This window comes from Salmo salar, chromosome 04 (assembly GCF_965601325.2).
Source record: "Salmo salar chromosome 04, fSalSal1, whole genome shotgun sequence".
Lineage (NCBI taxonomy): Eukaryota > Metazoa > Chordata > Actinopteri > Salmoniformes > Salmonidae > Salmo > Salmo salar.
In genome coordinates this window covers 16513601-16535152 of record NC_138294.1, presented here as the reverse complement: position 1 = coordinate 16535152, position 21552 = coordinate 16513601, and the positions used below count along the sequence as shown (strand labels likewise).

Sequence of the window (21552 nt, the reverse complement as noted above, 5' to 3'; positions counted from 1 at the left end):
TGTCAATGTATCTATGACAATTGGTTAAAACAAGCTTATACTTGGGGTTCTGATTGGGTTCGACAAATGATGTATGACAGTTAAACTATGGTCATTGGGCATGTGTTAATCTCTGTTAACCCAGAAGTAAATCCCGCACTTGTGTTTACACATATTAGAAATTGAGAATTCCGGCAAAAACGATTATTAAAATAATCTATGTTTGATCATGAGTTGGTTTTATGAATCATCTGTGTAGTGTTAGGGCAAAAACCAAAACGTGCACCCAGGGGGGCAGCAGGACCAACTCATGGAAAGAGCAGTTGTCTTTAATGTATATGTTCCATGGGTATATAGTCACAAACTTGCCAAATAATTCGCATTTAATAGTAAAAAAAGAAAAATAAATAAGTAGTAGGACAAAGGCTGGGCACAGCACATCATGTGTTGGTTTCACAATCCGTTATCGATTGTTAGAAAAGCCTTACCTTGTCCCCAAAATCTTTCTATCTATCTTTCTTAAGTAGCTTTAGCTATTTTTACTTTCACTTATACTTCCGCGTATAAAAACATTATTTGGGCGAGTTCAGCCGCATGGAACGTTTTGGAACGTTCAGATAGAGATACCATGGAATAGCGTCAGCTCTAAGCTACTCATGTCGTCGACGTTTGGCTACTAAACGTGGTGTTGTTGTATCACTAAAACTGGGCGCTTTGGTTTTAAAAACGAATGCAGAGAAGAAAGGAGATAGGGGGGTGAGTAGATAAAAGAGGTGAAGAGAGAAGGGGATGAGAGAGGAGAGGAAAGAGAGAGTAAAACAGTACCTGCCAGGGTTGACTTCACAAGTGCATAGCGTAGCACAATGTTTTGCAACGAAAACGAGCGTTTCTCAGGTTAGTCCCTCCCCGTTTCTGCTCGTTTATTTCCGTTTGGTTCTTAATGAATACACCCCAGTTTAAATCCGGAATGTGAGCGAACGGCCGAGTGAGCGTAGAACATCAAAACAACGTCCTAAAAAGCCCATCGATTTCAAGAGCTTGTCAAAACAAATCTCCATAGACAGTATATTAGGCCTACCCAGATATCCTGAAAGTGAATTCTGAGCTGAATATTGCATTTAAATTGGACAATTATGTAATTACATGATAACATTAATATGTAGCCCAACTAAGACAACACCTAGGCTATGTGTAGGGTACCTGCCATAAGTATTCAGAAAAATGCATCCTTCCTCCTCTATGACAGATCCAGCCTCTCCAACCTAGTGTGTGTGTGTGTGTGTGTGTGTGTTGGGTACAGCAGAATACACATTTCCATCATTTCCATAATAAAGTATTTTTCTTCTCCTATACAAGTTAAACATAATAATTCTTCAGTACGGATTCCACCAGAGCAGTCATGTCTGATCAGTGCATTGAAGAAGGATGGATAGCCTACCTACCCTTGCCTGGCTACCTATTCACATCGCTCCGACCAACTGACATTTCTTCTCCATGATGCGTATGGATTTGCCACCCTCCCTGGTGATTTCTAGAATGCAAACTCATTCTGACTGTTCTGATTGGTTCCAGAAACCGATGGGTTGGGCCAGAAGCAGCCTACAAATGGACAGTATCAGACCACAGTTAGATTACCCTAAATTTGACTGGTCCCCCAGGGAGACATGCTGACGTCATGGTAACACTCCTCTTCTCCCCTCTCTCTTTCCTCTCATCTTCTCATCCCTTTCTCTCTTGACCTCTCTCCTCCCTCCTTCCTCTCCTCTCTCTCCTTTCTTCTCTGTTTGCATTTGTTTAAAACCCAACTTATCAGAAATCCCCACTAGATAGTAATTATTACAATACAAACATTTAGAAAAATTAACCAGGGTTGTTTTTTCTTCTCCTCATTCCTCCTTTTCTATATAACATGTCCGACTGTGTATTCCAAATGGCACCCTATTCCCTTTAGAGTGCACTACTTTTGACCAGGGCCCTATGGTGGGTTGGACACCCCTGCGATCCACAACACAGGTGTGTTGAATTTAGGCAATCACTGAATTGATCAATTAGCTCAGTTGGTCAGGTGTGGTGCCTAGTTGGAACAAAATCCTGCAGTACCTGAGGCACTCCAGGAACAGGTTGCCTACCTTGACATAGGGAATATAGTGCCATTTCGGACGCACTTGAGGGTGCTTCGACAACAATGTTTAAAAAACATATTTCTTCAATATGATGCTTTTATTATATTTCTGATGGCTATTTCCCATAATACTATTACTGATATTATTATTATGATGATCACACAGGCAGATCTTGGCCCTATTTATACCTGGTGTTACCTGTGTCCTGATCTTGTCCATATTCAATGCGTGCCTAACTACCTTCAGAGGTGGGCAAGAAGATCTGATCACAATCACATCACAATGCGTGAATCATCTACACCTGTCTGAAAATGTGCGCACAGCCAGAATGTGGACAAGATTAGGACAAAGGACTCATGTTAGAACCAGGTATAAACGGGGCTCATGACACTGGTTGAAGAGAACAGGAAGGACAGACAGTGTAACCAATGTACAATATCATTTTCAACAAACGCAAACAAACATCTTAGTGGTCCACATATATTATGGTTATTTTTACAAAACTCATGATATCCCCCGCCCCCCCATGCATACCTACTAATGTTGTAGTCTTGAGTTCTGATATATTAATGACATAAATGCTACATTCTCTTAGTTCTTATTCAATGATATAATGGCAAACAAACATGTCACGGGTCTGCATGCCAAATAGCACCCTATTCCCTTTATAGTGCACTACTTTTGACCAGGGCCAAAAAGCACCCTCTAGTGAAGTGGAGCGTTTCTTTACAGTTAAATTAGGGTTGCAAAATTCCGCTAACAAACATTTTTGTCAAGTAATTTAGCCTAATTAATGACTGATCAGGCTACATGCATTGGATTCCCAAGCATCTGCAGAGCCACAGTATTGGCTGCTGTCAGCCCTCCTCTCTGGCTGTGACTAGAAGGAGTACAGTTACGACCGGATGTTACTTTTCGTTACAGGTTAGGAGAGCAATGTAACTAACCCTAACCTTAACCTCAGTCTCCTAACCTTCTACGTTAATTCTCCTAACCTGCTGCGTAAGTTCTCCTAACCTGCTACGAAAAAGTCACTTCTGACTAGGTGGAATACATAGCTGTATTCCACCTAGTCAGAACCCTTCTCTCTGGTCGTCACTAGTTACCACAGTTACAAAGTCATAATTATGGCTAAACAATGTGTGTATGTTGGGAATGTCCTGAATTGTAGTGGCTGTGTATTATAACTTGAAGGGTAGATAAACATGATATTGCTTCCCATCAGTGATTGTGGAGATAAAAACTAGGTTACAAATGTTATGTTCTGTGGCAGTTGTCATTCATGGATTTTTTGTTGTTGTATTATTCATTATATTCAACAACCTATTTAAATAGCATAGTAATTCTTTGAATATTGTAGTTCATGATACAAAACAATGTTTATTTCATGTCATGACAACTGTGAATGTAACAATATTTTTTTTACTTCCCAGATGAATCCCATTTCAACTGTTGCATTATCAGAGGGCATCATTTGACCGTGAATCATTTGACCGTGAATCATTTTGGGCATGAATCATTTGGCAATGAATCATTTGACTCTAATATGCAACACGTAGTAAATATATTAGCAGCAGGTTTAAGGGGAGAGAGTCAGTGTATGTCACGACAGTGACGGATGGTGGCGCCCCTCCTCGGCCGGGCGGAGCTCGGCGGTCGTCGTCGCCGGCCTACTAGCTACCATCGATCCCTTTTTGTTTCACTTTCGTTTGGTTAGGTCTAGGTAGGCACGCACCTGTTTTGGGTTAGTCATTAGTAAGGGGGGGTTATTTAGGTTAGCGTAGGATGTATGTGGTTGTACGTGATTGTGTTGCTTGTCCGGGGTTTTGTGCTAAAAGAACGTGTACTGAGTTTTCCTTCTGCCAGTGGTTTATTTTCTTTGTGTACACCACCGCAGAATATTTAAGGGTTGCGCCCCTATACTTTTGGCGACCACATCCAGTTGCTTCAAATAAAGAAGTGTGGTCACGAACTCTCTGTCTCCTGCGCCTGACTCTACCTCTCCTGTTGTTCTTCGAGCCAGCTCGTGACAGAAATCACGTACCACAACTTAATGGAGTCAGCAGGAGCTTCAGCGCCAGCCATGTCCATGGAGGAAACCGTAGACCAACACTCCACCCTGCTCCACCGGCTGGGGAACGCCATGGATCAGGTGTTGGCGCGCCTGGAGAGCTGGGACCGACGCGCTCTCGGCCCCCTGAACGCGGCAGGCCAACAGCCTGCGCCCCCACCAGCACCCACAGCACCCAGTACCAGTGGGGTGAAACTCGCTCCCCCCAGGGAGTACGATGGAACGGCCGCTGGGTGTAAGGGCTTCTTACTCCAGTTGGAGTTATACCTGGCGACCGTTCGTCCCTCTCCCTCGGGGGAGGAGAGCGTCAGCGTCCTCGTCTCCTGTCTCACGGGTAAGGCCCTGGAATGGGCAAACGCCGTGTGGGACAGTCCGGACTCACCCAGGGACAACTACCCAGAGTTCACCCGCCGCTTTCGGGCAGTATTCGATCATCCCCCGGAGGGGAGAGCGGCGGGTGAGCGGCTGTTTCACCTGAGGCAGAAGACGAGGAGCGCGCAGGATTTCGCTCTCGAGTTCTGGACCCTGGCCGCGGGAGCAGGCTGGAATGAGAGGGCCCTTATAGATCACTACCGTTGTAGTTTGCTGGAGGACGTCCGCCGGGAATTAGCCTGTCGGGACACGACCAACACACTGGACCAACTGGTGGATCTGTCCATCCGACTGGACAATCTGCTGGCCGCCCGCGGAAGTCCGACCCGGGCCCTGCTCATTCCACCCTCCAGCCCTCCTGCTCCCACGCCTATGGAGATAGGGGGGCAGCAGCTAGGAAGACTGGAGGGGGAGGTCGCTCCTGCACCTCATGTGGTCGCAGAGGGCACACTGTGGACCGGTGCTGGGGAGACTCCCCTAGGAGTCCAGAAGGCAGGCAGAGCGCTCCTTTGACACCTCAGGTGAGTCAGCACCAGCCTCACCCAGACCCCCCTGTCTGTCACATGTATGTGTCAGTGTCTTTTCCTGGTTTCTCCCCTCACTCCCGGTTTAAGGCGCTAGTCAATTCAGGCGCAGCGGGGAGTTTTATGGACCGTGGGGTCGCGGCTAAGTTAGGAATTCCCCTGGTCCAGTTGGACCAACCCTTCCCCGTGCACGCCCTAGACAGTCGACCACTAGGGTCAGGGCTGGTCAGGGAGGTCACTGTGCCTCTGGTCATGGTAATGCGGGGGGGTCATGAGGAGCGGATTAGTCTCTTCCTCATCGATTCCCCAGCGTTTCCAGTGGTTCTAGGGATTCCCTGGCTAGCCACTCACAACCCTAAGATTTCGTGGGGACAGAGGGCTCTTAAGGGGTGGTCAAATGAGTGCTCGGGCAGGTGCATAGGAGTTTCCATCGGTGCGACTACGGTGGAGAGTCCAGACCAAGTCTCCACCGTGCACATTCCCTCAGAGTATGCCGATTTGGCTATCGCCTTCAGTAAAACGAAGGCGACCCAATTACCACCTCATTGACGAGGAGACTGTGCGATAAACCTCCAGGTGGGCGCTGCCCTTCCTCGTAGTCACGTTTATCCCCTGTCTCAGGAGGAAACAGCGGCTATGGAGACATACGTCACTGAGTCTTTGAGGCAGGGATACATTCGGCCATCTCACTCACCCGTCTTCTCGAGCTTCTTTTTCGTGAAGAAGAAGGAGGGAGGTCTGCGCCCGTGCATTGACTATAGAGGTCTAAATGCCATCACAGTGGGTTTCAGTTACCCACTACCTCTCATCGCCTCGGCGATGGAGTCATTTCACGGGGCGCGCTTCTTCACGAAATTGGATCTCAGGAGTGCATATAATCTGGTGCGTATCCGAGGAGGGGACGAGTGGAAAACTGCATTTAGTACCACATCTGGCCATTATGAGTACCTCGTCATGCCGTATGGGTTAAAGAATGCTCCCGCAGTCTTCCAATCCTTTGTGGACGAGATTCTCCGGGACCTGCTCGGTCAGGGTGTAGTGGTGTACATCGATGACATTCTGGTCTACTCCGCTACACGTGCCGAGCATGTGTCTCTGGTGCGTAAAGTGCTTGGGCGACTGGTGGAGCATGACCTATACGTCAAGGCTGAGAAATGTGAGTTTTCCAAACCAGCCGTCTCTTTCTTGGGGTATCGCATTTCCTCATCAGGGGTAGTGATGGAATGTGACCGCGTCTCAGCCGTGCGTAATTGGCCGACTCCCACCACGGTGAAGGAGGTGCAGCGGTTTTTGGGATTTGCCAATTACTACCGGAGGTCTTTCCGGGGCTTTGGGCAGGTGGCGGCTCCCATTACCTCACTGTTGAAGGGGGGCCCGGTGCGGTTGCAGTGGTCCGCGGAGGTGGACAGGGCCTTTAGTCGTCTGAAGGTTTTGTTCACCGACGCTCCGGGTGCTGGCGCACCCGAACCCCTCTTTGCCCTTCATAGTGGAGGTGGACGCGTCCGAGGCTGGGGTAGGAGCCGTGCTGTCCCAGCGCTCGGGCGCCCCCCCCAAGCTCCGCCCCTACGCCTTCTTCTCTAGGAAGTTGAGTCCGGCGGAGCGTAACTATGATGTGGGGGACAGGGAGCTGTTGGCTGTGGTCAGAGCCCTGAAGGTGTGGAGACATTGGCTTGAGGGGGTGTGTCACCCTTTTCTCATCTGGACTGACCACCGCAATCTGGAGTACATCCGGGCGGCGAGGAGACTGAACCCGCGTCAAGCCAGGTGGGCGATGTTCTTTACGAGATTTCGGTTTAACATCTCGTATTTCCCAGGTTCCCGGAACACTAAGGCCGACGCACTGTCTCGTCTCCATGACGCCGAGGAACAGTCCACCGATCCCACGCCCATACTTCCAGCCTCCTGCCTGGTGGCACCGGTGGTCTAGGAGGTGGACGCGGACATCGAGCGGGCGTTACGGACGGAGCCTACTCCTCCGCAGTGGTCAGTGGGTCGTAAGTACGTTCCGCTCGGTGTTCGCGATCGGCTGATTCGGTGGGCTCACACGCTTCCCTCCTCGGGTCACCCAGGGGTTGAGCGGACAGTGCGTGGTCTTAGTGGGAGATACTGGTGGCCCACCTTGGTGAGGGACGTGAGGCACTATGTCTCCTCCTGTTCGGTGTGCGCTCAGAGTAAGGCTCCCAGGCACCTGCCTAGAGGGAAATTACAACCCCTCCCGGTTCCACAACGACCATGGTCCCACCTGGCGGTGGATTTCTTGACCGATCTCCCGCCGTCTCAGGGCAACACTACGATCCTGGTCGTTGTGGACCGGTTTTCTAAGTCCTGCCGTCTGCTTCCGTTACCCGGTCTTCCTACGGCCCTGCAGCCTTATTCACCCACGTCTTCCGGCACTACGGGGTGCCCGAGGATATCGTCTCAGATCGAGGGCCCCAGTTCACGTCCCGAGTGTGGCGGGCGTTTATGGAGCGACTGGGGGTTTCGGTCAGTCTGACCTCGGGGTTTCACCCCGAAAGTAATGGGCAGGTGGAAAGGGTAAACCAGGAGGTGGGCAGGTTCCTGCGGTCCTACTGCCAGGACCGGCCAGGGGAGTGGGCAAGGTTCGTGCCATGGGCCGAAATGGCTCAGAACTCTTTGCGCCACTCCTCCACCAACATGTCACCATTCCAATGTGTGTTGGGTTATCAGCCGGTCCTGGGGCCATGGCATCAGAGCCAGACGGAGGCCCCTGCGGTGGAGGAATGGGTTCAGCGCTCAAGGGAGACCTGGAACGCTGTGCAGGAATCCCTGGAACGAGCCAGGGAGCGACAAAAAGCGAGCGCTGACCGGCACCCCAGGGGAGAGAGTCTGGCTCTCGACCCGGAACCTGCCCCTCCGCCTGCCTTGCCGGAAGCTGGGTCGGCGGTTTGTGGGGCCATTTAAAGTCCTGAGGAGAATAAACGAGGTGTGTTACAGATTACAACTTCCTTCTTATTATCGTATTAACCCCTCGTTTCATGTGTCTCTCCTCAGGCCGGTGGTAGCTGGTCCGCTGCAGGAAAATGAGGTACGGGAGGTCCCTCCACCCCCCCTGGACATCGGGGGGGCCCCGGCGTACACAGTCCGGTCCATCTTGGACTCCAGACGCCGGGCGAGGGGCCTGCAGTACCTCGTGGACTGGGAGGGGTACGGCCCGGAGGAGAGGTGCTGGGTACCGGTGGAGGACATACTGGACCCAGCGCTCATCCGGGAGTTCCACAGCCTCCATCCGGATCGCCCTGCGCCTCGCCCTCCGGGGCGTCCTCGAGGCCGGCGTCGGCGCGCTGCGGGAGCCGCGCGTCAGGGGGGAGTACTGTCACGACAGTGACGGATGGTGGAGCCCCTCCTCGGCCGGGCGGAGCTCGGCGGTCGTCGTCGCCGGCCTACTAGCTACCATCGATGCCTTTTTGTTTCACTTTCGTTTGGTTAGGTCTAGGTAGGCACGCACCTGTTTTGGGTTAGTCATTAGTAAGGGGGGGTTATTTAGGTTAGTGTAGGATGTATGTGGTTGTACGTGATTGTGTTGCTTGTCCGGGGTTTTGTGCTAAAAGAACGTGTACTGAGTTTTCCCTCTGCCAGTGGTTTATTTTCTTTGTGTACACCACCACAGAATATTTAAGGGCTGCGCCCCTATACTTTTGGCGACCACATCCAGTTGCTTCAAATAAAGAAGTGTGGTCACAAACTCTCTGTCTCGTGTGCCTGACTCTACCTCTCCTGTTGTTCTTCGAGCCAGCCCGTGACAGTGTAGTGCAATAAGCCAAACTAAATGTAGTTTATATCAATAGAGAAACCATTAAATAGCAAAGCATAACATTCCTATTGACCAGCAATGGAGGCAAATCTCTACTCCAGGACTGAAATTAAGAATGGACAGTCTAAGACATGAAGACATTTACGAACAGGGGGATATAAATGTTTGTTTTAGAATGTTCTAGATGGGTTGTTAGGAACATCATCCGTAGAGTATCAGATTTAGTCTACTCTCAGCAACTCTCTGTATGATGGGTTGTTAGGAACATCATCCGTAGAGTATCAGATTTAGTCTGCTCTCAGCAACTCTGTATGATGGGTTGTTAGGAACATCATCCGTAGAGTATCAGATTTAGTCTACTCTCAGCAACTCTCTGTATGATGGGTTGTTAGGAACATCATCCGTAGAGTATCAGATTTAGTCTACTCTCAGCAACTCTCTGTATGAATGGTTGTGAGGATGTGGCATCTCTATACCTCATGGCTGAAGACGTGGTCTTCAAATATAGCATGCTCCATTCTGTCACAGATGAGGGTGCAGAAGGGGCACAGTCTGTGGCTGTCCTCGTGCAGCTCCAGCTCATCCTGGGTGATGCCAGGGAACCACTCATGGCAGTGACGACACTGCAAGGACAACTATGGGACAGGTACAGGTCTTAAGTGGTAATAATATCAAAGTCACCATTGGCCTCATGGTGAAATACCTAAGCAGTTTCCTTCCTCTCCGGCAACTGAGAAAGGATGCCTGTAACTTTCTAGTGACTGGATGCATCCAAAGTGTAATTAATAACTTCACCATGCACAAAGGGATATTCAATGTCTACTTTTTTTTAACCCATCTACCAGTAGGTGCCCTTCTTTGCGAGGCATTGAAAAACTTCCCTGGTCTTTGTAGTTGAGTCTGTTTGAAATTCACTGCTTGACTGAGGGACCTTACAATTATCTGTATGTGTGGAGTACAGAGATGAGGTAGTCATTCAAAAATCATGTTAAACGCTGTTATTGCACGCAGAGTGAGTCCATGCAAATTATTACGTGCCTTGTAAAGCACATTTTTACTCCTGAACGTATTTAAGATTGCCATAACAAAGGTGTTGAATACGTATTGACTCAAAACATATCAGCTTTTCAGTTTTAACTAATTTGTTCAAATGTAAAAAACCACAATTCTACTTTGACATTATGGGGTATTGCGTGTAGGCCAGTGGAAATCTCTATATAATCCATTTTAAATTTAGGCTGTAACAAAACAAAATGTGGAAAAAGTAAAGGAGTGTGAATACTTTCTGAAGGCTCTGTAAGTGGTAACATCAAATAGATGGATAGAGTTAACTATAGTGTAGCACAGAAATGGTGGTGCATAATGTCACGTCCTGACCAGTAAAGGGCTTATTTGTTAATGTAGTTTGGTCAGGACGTGGCAGGGGGTATTTGTTTAGAGTGTTAGGGGTTTGTTATATTATGTGTTTATGTAGAAGGGGTATTTGTTTAGAGTGTTTCGGGGTTTATTGGGCTATGTGTTTATGTAGAGGGGTGTTGGTTTAGAGTGTACCGGGGTTTTAGGTTTAGGTTAGTGTATTCTATGTTAGTTCTAGGTTGTTTACGTCTATGTTCAGTTTATTGATTTGACCTTCAATTGGAGGCAGCTGTTTCTCGTTGCCTCTGATTGAAGGTCCTATGTATAGGGGTTGTTTTGTATGGGGTATTGTGGGTAGTTGTAGTTGCATAGCTTTGTGTTTAGCCTGCATCCTGTTCGTTCGTACGTTTTGTGTTCAATAAAAGTGAAATATGAGCACTCAACCCGCTGCGCCTTGGTCCAATACCTACAAAAGACGTGACACATAAAGCATTATGAAACCAATCCTTTGATCCCAAATCACTAGTGTATCTTGTTGTAAACGTATAAACTGCATTTATACCATGTATAACAGGGTTCCCCTATAGGCGGGCCATGATTTTTATGATCCCAAAAAAAAGAACACAAATATACATAAAAGACTTTAAAAGAAGGAAATCAGGAAACCAGGAAATCAGCTCAAAGTGATTTTAATTTAGGAAATCTGTTCCCAAGTATTCCCACGTATAAATAGATAGATATATGTGATCGTATCCCCATGTAATCAAGGTTTGAAATTATTCTGTTTTTGTCAAATTCTATATCTGTTTGAGATTCTTTAGGTCAAATTGAAGTGTACAAATTATTTATAACTATGTTCCGGCTTCCTAACCATCTGCTCAAAGAAAAATTGGGCTGAATGTAATTGGGGACCCCAGATTTATACCATAGGAATGACTCTACATACCTCTTCCACCTCGAAGTTTGGAGCAGTGTCTGCAAACGGAATCATATGTCAGTCATAACTGAACACGTTTTGTTATTTTTCAAGAAGGAGTGTTCATGAGGCACCAGTGGCGTTCATTTCTCATTCAGGAATATTAAGGTGAGGTTTTCCAACAGCTGGAGAATTGGGATTACCTGGGGTCTCATAGTGGTTCCCAGAGGGGAGACAGGCAGACAGTACATCTAGCTGCTGCTCCTCAGTGGGGGTGGGGTCAGTTGGAGATCCATAAGGACTGGGATGCTCCAAGGACACTGGTGCAGCCTGGAGGTCAGTGAACTCCTTGCGAAGTCTCTCAATATCTCTTCTGAGGTCCTGACAGAATACAGTGGAAACCTCCATGATAAGAAAACTTCCCTAACTCTGCTGTAAAAAAAAGAGAAAAGATTTAATGACTAGTAAATAGTAGCAAAATTCATAGCAATCACCTGATTTTCTCTGGACAACTCCTCATTTTCTACTTTAGCCATCTCTGCTATGTTTTCTTTCTCCTCAGTGATTCTGCGTAACTCTAAAAGTTGCATCTGAGAGGAGAGAACAGGCAACTCGTGATCAGCCAGGAGAATAAGGTTAGTGTGTTCTCTATTCATTTACAGGTGGACTAACTTCACAGAACAAACAACATATTGATAAACAAAAATGATATCCCTTTTGGTGGATCGGAAAATTCAATAGTGTCTAAGATATCCTTAAAGCACCTCTAGTTTAGGCCTCCCGAGTGGCGCAGTGGTCTAACCCGGGTCTGTAGGTGTTACTACAGACCCGGGTTCATTCCCGGGCTGTGCCACAACCAGGGTTGGGTAGGTTACTTTCTAAATGTAATCCATTAGTTACCTGTCCAAAATTGGAATCAGTAACATAACCTTTCGATTACCCAAACTCAGTAACATAATCTGATTACATTACGTTAGTTTTAGATTACTTTCCCCTTAAGAGGCATTAGAAGAATACAAAAATGTATTCTACCAATTGAACGACATCTATTGCAGGATAAATCAATGTTAAAGTTTACATAGCTGGCCATATATGGATGTTAAATGTTACTTTATTGGTTGGTTATGTAGGCTTCTTCTAACCCATCGCTTTCTACTACATATAATAATACGATTCAATTATATCTTTACATTGTAATCCCCTATATGTAACAGATTACATATAATCCGTTACTCCCCAACCCTGGCCACAACTGGCCATGGCCGGGAGTCCCATAGGATGGCGCACAATTGGCCCAGCGTCGTCCGGGTTAGGGGAGAGTTTGGCCGGGGGGGCTTTACTTGGCTCATGGCGCTCTAGCAACTCCTTGTGCCGGGCCGGGTGTCTGCAGGCTGACCCCGGTCACCAGTTGAACGGTGTTTCCTCCGACACGTTGGTGTGGCTGGCTTCTGGATTAAGCTGGTGGTTGTTAATGAGCGCGGTTAGGCGGGTCATGTTTCGGAGGACGCGTGACTCCACCTTCGCCTCTCCCGAGGCCGTTGGAGAGTTGCAGCGATGAGACAAGATCAAAATTGGGGAGAAAAAGGGGAGTAATATACAACTTTTTGGTTTGTTTGTATAAATGCACCTCTGGTTTGCTGCTCTTCTTCTTGGTCTGAGCAGACGTCATGGAAATGCTCTCCATGCGCTCATAGACCTCCTCCAGTTCCCTCTCGGCTTTCTCTGCACGTCTGCGGGTATTGTGGGAAGCCTGCTGCTCCTGGTGCAACTGTGTCCGAGCCTCCTGCAGATTCCATGACGTTGAATGAATTGGCCAACTAGTCTTTTAAAGAGCGTATGTGTGTTAAAAGCATTAATTCTCATTGATTACTCTGCTGAGTGTGCTGACCTGTAGAAGCTGAATGTAATCTTTCAGTCTGCGGGTCTCCTGCTCAGATTTGAGCCTTGGGGTCATCCTGTTTACACAGACACGGGGGCATGAGGAACCACCTTGGTATACAAGTGTAAAAAAAATCCAAGACAGGATGATATCATGATATGACTGGAAAGGTGATGCACTAGAAAGCTTTGTTCCCATGCATTTAATGGATTGCTTCAGACAAGAATGACTCACTGTGCAATCTCCACACTTTGGATCTCAACCCTCCCTCTCAACTCCTCTTGCTCCTTCTTCAGCTGTTGGATCTTGATCAACGCTCGTTCATTTTTCTCAGGAATAGTGGTCAGAGACTGCAGTGATTTGTCGCAAGAAATAGCAAGTTAGATACACGACAATGAAACAGAGAAAGTGGAATAAAGAGTAGAAGATACATTGGAAAAGATGTATGGTGTACAGTACATATAGCTGCCACATGTTTTGACACTATATTCACCAAATATTTTTCATGAATAGATGTCAGAGACTGCAGCCATTCATGGAAAGAAACATTTAGAAATAAGACAAGGAAAGAGAGACAATTGAAAAGCATTGATGGTATTCAGCTGTATAGTGTAGAGACTACAGCTGTCAGATTGTATTTTATTTTTTACTACCAATGATAATTAGTTGTAGTAGTACTGGTAGTGCATATACATAAAACATACATTCTCATTTCCATTCTGACACATGACTAGGGTCTATAAAGGCAGCCTGGTCTCATAGACTAGACGTAACGTAGTGCATGTAAATCCGGGACACTCAAATTAGTATGATATATTACGACAAGACAGATGGTTACTTAAGGCAAAACATTTAAGTGGGGTTGTTGGTCGGGGTGGGAGTATAATGCGATGTCTAGCAATGTCTAGTAACCCAAAGGTTGTGAGTTCAAATCTCATCACAGATGACTTTAGCATTTTAGCTAATTAGAAGCGTTTCAACTACTTACTACTTTTTAGTTACTGTGCAGCTAACTCTTCCCCTAACCTTAACCTTTTAGCTAATCGTTCCCCTAACCTTAACCCTTTAATCTAACTCCTAAACTTAAACTTAACCCTAACCTTAACCCCAACCCCTAGCCGAGTTAACATTAGCCAGCTAGCTAACGTTAGCCACCTATCTATAATTGGTAAAATATCATACGTTTTGCAAATTTGTAACATATTGTACATTTTGCAAATTCGTAACATATTGCACGTTTTGCAAATTCTGAACATTTAATACAAATTGTAATTCATAACATATCAAACAAAATGGGTGATGGACTTCCACAAATTAATACATACCATGCGAAACGTAGCATATCATACAAAAAGGGGTGTTTCGGATTAACGTACAGAATAATACAAAATGATCTGAGATCAGCTTGAGAAAGGAGCTGCTGTTGGAACAAACAACTTGAAAACAAACCTTGAGGCGATCAATCTCTTGCTGTTGCTCCTTCAGGACACTTCTCAGAGTCTCATGTTGCTCTTTCAGTTGCTCTATCTCCATGACCAGCTCTTCTTTCTCTCTCTCACTTTACTCTACCTGTTCCTAGATTCAGAAACGCATGTCATGTACATAACCTTTCCTATGGATCATTTTAGCTAATATGTTCTTGTGAGGAACATCATCAATCCAAACAGAGTGCTGCCTTTTAAAGACAAGTATTTCAAGCATGGTCTTCAAAACACAATCTTTGGATTTTAGATATTGTGGATTGTATTGTTCCTGCGTTGTGATGACCAAGAGGTAGTTTTCCAGGCTGTAGTCTGTGTTTTGGGGTTTTAAAGCAGAGGGGGGTGCTGGCTCCTCTCACTTGGTCATTACTATCAACATAGCAGAGCTGATAGAACTCTGCAGAATCCTTTCTATGCTATCAGGAATACAATATCACTGTCAGTGTAATTCCCAGCATATTATTGATCACTTAAATATCAAAGGAAAATTGCATTTACATTATTTGTGTATAAAATCAAGAAGTTAACATAGGCTTACTGGTACCATCCAGAAAGTGTAACCTAAACTGAGCACACTGATTAATATCAAAGTTCATGTTAGTTGAAAAGTTTGAGGATAAAATGCACACATTATAATACCACAAAAAAACACTTCTTTTCTGACTAGATCCTGTCCTAACAGATCCAATGATGGTTCTACCCACACAAATGTGTCCTTTCTGGTGCTCCAGCCCGCCTGCACAATAATGCAGTTATAACACAATCATGACTGACAACATAGGGAGGTATTCCAGACTATGGATATTTATTGTTGAATATAGGTTAAAACAATCCATATCATAATGTCAGATGAAACAGATCCCATATGAATATTCATGACAAAAGGTATATCATCTAATCTTGAATACCCAAGCCCAGTCTCTGGGGTTCGGTTCGATGGTTGCTGTCAGAGAGTAGCAGAAAATCACACGCAGCATTTAGTGCGTATGAGTAGGGGATTACCTGGGAAACATGTGCCTGCACTTTCAGTGCATGGGAAATATAGCTAAATGAAAACAAGCAGGCCAAGATACCCATAAAAAATGTTAAGTTTGAACTAAACAGCAGGTGCAACTCGCTTAAACCTTCATTTATGTTGTCAACTGAACCCTTAGGCTATATCTCTTCTCTAGCAGCACACATTGTCCATGGGTCGGTTGTTTAGAAGGCAACCAATTTTATATTACATAAAAATGTAATTAGCCAACACCATCATGGTTATACATTCGGATGTACTATGACCTAGGTCAGGGATCATAAACTAGATTCAGCCGCGGAACGATTTTTGGTCAGGGGACCTGAACATGATTACAAATCATTTGTATACTGAAAATTGACAACAAGAACAGATATAATATTTTACTAAAACATTATAATTTCAAACCTTGCCTACTTTTGTATACGATCACATATTGTAGCCTATATCTCTCTATTATGCGGGGAAATACTTTGGAACAGATTTACAAAATGTAAATCACTTGGAGATGATTTTATGGTGTTTTTTGTATTGTATGTCCAACACTACTGACTTTGTTATGTTCGCAAAACCTACGTTTGACTTTAATTTTAAATGTGTTGTGTAATTTATAGGTTTCCTACCGACCTGGCCCTCATATTTAACATAAGACTTATGACGTTTATAAGATTGTCAAACATACACTTCTAGCTCGATACGTTACGGCAGGTAGCCTAGTGGTTAGAGCGTTGGGCCAGTAACCGAAAGGACCCATGAGCTGACAAGGTAAAAATCTCGTTCTGCCCCTGAGCAAGGCAGTTAACCCACTGTTCCCCGGGCGCCGAAGACTTGGATATCGATTTAATAAGGCAGCCCCCCCGCACCTCTCTGATTCAGAGGGGTTGGGTTAAATGCGAAAGACACATTTCAGTTGAATGCATTCATTTGTACAACTGACTAGGTATCCCCTTTCCCAATACCTTATTCGAAATCGTTTTACTCTGTTTAGCCTACTCAAGCTATGAAGATATACTGCAGGTAACGTTAAAGGCCACAAATAAATAAGAGAGAACGAATATGAAAGTAAACGCAATTCTGTCATTATTACGATCAAATGTATTATACTGTTTAGCTCAAATAAATGATTTTAATTGTTGACCTTACATGAAGTTTGGACTGCCAGTTCAACTCAGAGCGGTGTCGCACTCGCAACTCAAACGTCAGATCGGAATAGGCTAGGCTACTTGGTTTGTTCTAGACATCCCGGAACTCGGAACTAGGAAAGTAGGGAAAACTGGAACTACAACTGGAAAGTAGGGAAAAAATGAACTCCAATTGGGAAAATAGTTTTGAATGGTAATCCAACTCGGATTTTGAAGTCGGAAACTCAAGCATCAACCGGTTTTGTCTATAAGGGATACAGCTTTTCTCAAAATTGACTTTTCATAGCAGGTTTGGAGAACCTAAGCAGCAGGTTAGGATAATTAACGTAGCAGGTTATGATCATTAGGTTAAGGTTAGGAAAAGGGTTAGGGTTGGCTAAATGCACAACAAAACGTTTAAGTCAAATTGACCAACTGTATCCCATCTAGTAATTACGGCATCATCCTAGAGCTCCGACTTCTCCGCTCTGAAGATCACAGTCTGAGCTCGTTTTTTCAGAGATCCCAGGTGTCGTGAACAAACCATGCAATTATCTCAATACATTCTCCTCAAGCTCTCTTCTCGCCTCCTTTTCAAACCCCATTGGATGAGGTCAGAGAGGCGGGACCTCTGACTTTGGTTTTGAGAAAGAGGCGAGGAGAGAGGACGTGAGAAGTATACAATTGAGCTTCTAATCCAATGTCACAGGTATGGGACACTTTTCACCGAACTTCGATACAAATACATTTTCGTAGCAGGTTAGGACATTATTTTCGCTAACCTCCGTATCCTAACCTGCTACTGAAAAGTCACTTCGGAATCGAAGTGCAGTGAAGAGTCTCTCCCTCATGGGTATTGGTGGTGTTCCTGCCCGAATAGATCCACAGACGTTGCATTGCATCAACCAATGGTCAAATTGCTAAATCACATTATTTGGTTAGCTCAATGGTGTATATATACATCACTGGGTTAGCTGATATGTTAAAGACTTATCCTGCCTTTGTAAGAGCTGGAATTAGTAGGGCAGGAACACCATCATTAATTTGAAGTGCGCACAAACCTAATCATAACTGTACTGGCGAAATGTAGTTTCTCAAGGGTATGGCCACGACCAATCAAAAGTAAAGGCTACTTTCCCTTTTATCTTGCTGATTAACGGATTAGATATTCTAAGAGGAAAAGGGAAACACACTCAGACAATGTGGGGAACTTTTACATATTTATTTGAGGTGTATATCAGGAAGAAAAAAACATTTTTTTAAACATATGATCATTGATACACATGCATTATTGACATCAAGTAAATATGATTGATTATATTTCGAAAATATTTGATATGATAAGGTTATATGATTGATTGCATATAGATTGCCATGTCAAATCATCAGCTTCTACTTCCTATGAGCTGTATCATGTTGGACCGTCTGATTCTAACCATCCTCTTCTGGTGACCATGAGGTGATGCTGGATGCTCCCACTGAATGCAGAGTTCATCAGTTCCACTGCATAGTGTTTAACCATGGGTTAACCATGGGTTTACCCTGGGGAAAGAATCAAATAGAAACGCCTCAATCAAAACCTGAAGTGGGGTAAGCATAGCATATGATCTAGTATCAAGTAGTCTTTTAAGTCTTTCTTGAAAAAAGTATTACTTTACTGATTGTGTTATATGACTGTGACTCGATATCATTTACTTTTTTAAGTTGGCGACATCCAGCATTGCCATCACTTTGATTCTCTTTGGGTCATAGACACAGTCTTCCTCTTGGTTGCTCGGCACCATGCCAACACCAGGTGGAACCCAGGCAGTGTCGAAGCCACGAGTGTGCCAGTTGTATTGGTTGTCATGACCTTTTTTGTTGATGACTTTAACTCTGCCAACATTCACCTTCACTTTCAGAACCATCCTGTCTGAGTCAGAAGAACCAAGGGGGTATCTAATGACTTTTCTGATGTCTCGACTGAGGTAGACACCTGCACCAAGCATGCCAACTTTAGATGGTGTGAATCCATTTCTCTGTATTTCTACTGCAGCCTGCTTTGATGTCCCATGATACATCACGTAGACGTGACTGTCCTCAGGGGTGACTCCACTCTGAAGATGATCATACTGAGATCTGTAAGACAGGAACATCATTTGTGTTTATAGCTATGTAAGAAATTATATTGTGTTCAGTAGGTTAATTGTTTTTAAGATACATTATATCTTTACATTTATTGAAAAAAAGTGTTGTATATGAAACTTTAAGTCTTTTTCATACTTACAAGTTCTCTTCGGTAACCTTCATCACCTCAATGACTTTGATTCTCTTCGGTTCATAGACACAGTTCTCCTGTTGGTTGCTCGGCACCATGCCAACATTAGGAGGAACCCAGGCAGTGTCAAAGCCATGCACAGTGTGCCATGTCTTCTGCATGGGGTGGTTCCGCTTGTCTATTTCCTTAACCCTGCCGACATCCACTCTGACTTTTAGTACTCTTTTCTCAGAGTCAGGAACATCAAGAGGGTATTTACAGGCTTTTCGGATGTCCCGACTAACATAAACACCAGCACCAAGCATTCTATCTGCACTTGATGGTTTGAAACCTTCCCTTTTAATCAACTCTGCGCCCTGTTTTGAGCAGCCATGAAACATCACATATTCTCTGTGATCTTCAGGGTGAGTCTTGCTGTCAAGCAAGTTGATGTAGTATGGGGAGTCAGGGTTAACATCCATAGTAACGAAACTGCTGTTAAATACACCTCTGCTGAAATGAGCTGTAATTTAAGTTCATACATTGCAATTACAATTTGTAAGTTAACATCATTGCAAATTCCTAAGGCTGAAACTGTTACACTAAATTGTTATGGCTGAATAATATTTCAAAATATGCAGAATTATTACACAAAAATTATAACACGATCATGTAAAGACTTATTTAGTAAGTAAACAGGGGTTGTTTGATAGCCAAGTGTCCAGTAATAAGTTAACGTGTCTCGAAAAACAGATGAGACTGTTCTTACCTGCTGCTGCCAGACAAATGCAGGAATACTCCCTATGCTTAGGAAACCTAGCACTTAGGTTTCAATTCCTGACTGCAGGCCAATCTTGCCAATTTAGGTTTCATTTCCTGGTCTAGTCTTGCAGTCTTGACCCGTCATTCAGGACAAGTGAGCACCACATGTTTTGCAAAGATAAAAAATACAATTTTGGGGGGGGGGGTTCTAGTCTGTTTTGCATGTAATTTTGGCATTCATATGTGTCACATATCAGTTTGCAAACAATGTAAAATATATATATATATATAATTGATTTGCTAAAGCCGCATACACACATGGTCTCTTTTTAGTTCTCTTGAGTAAGTCAGCTATAAAATGCAGGTGTTTCAGCCTAGCTCAGCGTTTTCTGTGGTGGTGGGGCGAGCCAGCAGGAAATAGGAGCATTGCGCTGTGATTGGCTCAGTGTTCTGTCACTCATGGAGGCACTACTTCATCACCAAGTCTAAGTCCTTAGTAAGGGTAGACATCCAAAATTTCAGCCCTTTGGGTCCTGCCATAGAGTTATATTTCAAGTGCCCTTCCAAGAAGGCTCAAGGTCATTGGCCACAGATAAAATGACATCAAATCATGTTATATGTACTGTAGCTTTGTTTGGACTGATCATGTCAACATCTTACTTTCAAAATCTTAACTAGCAGTCATCATGAATCAAGTAGACAATCTACTGGCAAATCCTTTATAATCCTTGTCATATGAAGAGAAATAATGAAGAGAAATTATAGATAAAATGTATCGGTGCTCATCGGCCATTGGGCATAAAGATTACACAACAAGTTGGAAATAGCAAATTCAACAGTGATTCATTTGGAAGGAATCAGTGGCTAACTGCAAGCATTGCAAAGTAACCACTAGCCTGCTATTCAATGGAGCGGCTGTGTGTTTTTTCCCCCCCGAGTTCCTACCATAAATCCAGAGAATGCCAGATTTTGATGACAAAATTTGCCCACAAAGGACCGCCGCACCACCTTCATGTTTAAGTGAGCACATCACAAGCCAAGGTGAGTCCAAAAATGTCTTGTATGCTGCTGCATAAATGATGTAATATGCAAGGGAGTTATGTATACTGTAGCTAAGAAAGTAATAATAAGTATGTTGTGTAGTAAGCTGTTAGTAGCCCATGTGCCTCACCCTAATAATTTGGTCTATTTTCACCTCTTAATTTCTCCTAATGTTACTGTTCTGACTCGGTGGTGCTGCACATGTAGCTTATAACGTGTTTTTGAGAAATGTTATCATCTAATATTGTAAGAGGTTTCATTGTTTGCTTATATGTCCCCTTTATTTATCCTATTGTTTAAGTTGCGTCAATTCGATTCTGGTATCAGAACAAAATAGTCAGCACATAGTAACTTCTGATTTATTTGTACTTTAATTAATGCAAACACGTGTATGGTAAATATGTCATTCGTATACGGTCTCGCTGTTACACCACGCAGGGCAGACAGAGAAGAGAGCGTCCCATCCTATTGTTCTCTCTTATATACTCTGACAGTGATAGTTCCCGCTCAATGCTGGCCTGTCAGAGGGAGGAGGAGCGTGGTTTAAACTTGCTCCTCCTATCGTCGGCGTGCAGGCTGGTCCCAGCCTCGTGACGCACTTCCTGTCGCCGATTGTAGTTCTTGTCTTCAGCAGTTGACTTATCCGTAGTTTATATATTTAATATTGTAGCATAGCTTCCCCAGTATATTATATAAGTTATGCAAACAAATAGCCAGTTCAACCCTAACACTATGGTTCTGACTTGGTGTACAGGGAAAATACTGTAAGAGAAGCCGTGTTTGGCATTCTGTTGCTGTACATTTCAAAAGTGCTGAACACATAGTTATATTGACCACGTCCATCTTAAGTCGCTAATTAATGCCTTATTCTAAATTACTTAATGCCTCTTATCCGCTCATCGTT

The 21552-nt window shown here is 44.5% G+C and overlaps 2 protein-coding genes across 2 annotated transcripts; both read right to left on the bottom strand.

Annotated features, from left to right (window-relative positions):
* Positions 1–4842: 4842 nt before the first annotated feature.
* Positions 4843–14561, bottom strand: LOC106602279 (uncharacterized). Its single transcript, XM_014194808.3, is given in 7 exon segments — positions 4843–9476; positions 11144–11172; positions 11317–11494; positions 11608–11703; positions 12741–13068; positions 13227–13342; positions 14442–14561. Coding segments are annotated over 7 exon segments (996 nt in total). The 5' UTR covers positions 14526–14561; the 3' UTR covers positions 4843–9311.
* Positions 14562–17816: 3255 nt separating this feature from the next.
* LOC100194720 (uncharacterized) lies at positions 17817–20851 on the bottom strand. Its single transcript, XM_014194811.3, has 5 exons — positions 20826–20851; positions 19615–19646; positions 18876–19368; positions 18305–18727; positions 17817–18151 (listed from the first exon to the last, which is right to left on the bottom strand). The coding sequence occupies exons 1-5, from the start codon at positions 20849–20851 to the stop codon at positions 18124–18126; spliced, it is 1002 nt and encodes a 333-aa protein (XP_014050286.2). The 3' UTR covers positions 17817–18123.
* Positions 20852–21552: the final 701 nt, after the last annotated feature.

Excerpts from the sequence above, each read along its gene's own strand:
- LOC100194720 (XM_014194811.3), bottom strand. The coding sequence starts at position 20,851 with ATGTGCAGCACCACCGAGTCAGAACA. Across the intron at positions 18,728-18,875 it reads AAGGTTACCGAAGAGAACTT|ATCTCAGTATGATCATCTTC; the intron begins GTAAGTATGAAA and ends CCTGTCTTACAG. Across the intron at positions 18,152-18,304 it reads GATGTCGCCAACTTAAAAAA|GGTAAACCCATGGTTAACCC; the intron begins GTAAATGATATC and ends TTCTTTCCCCAG.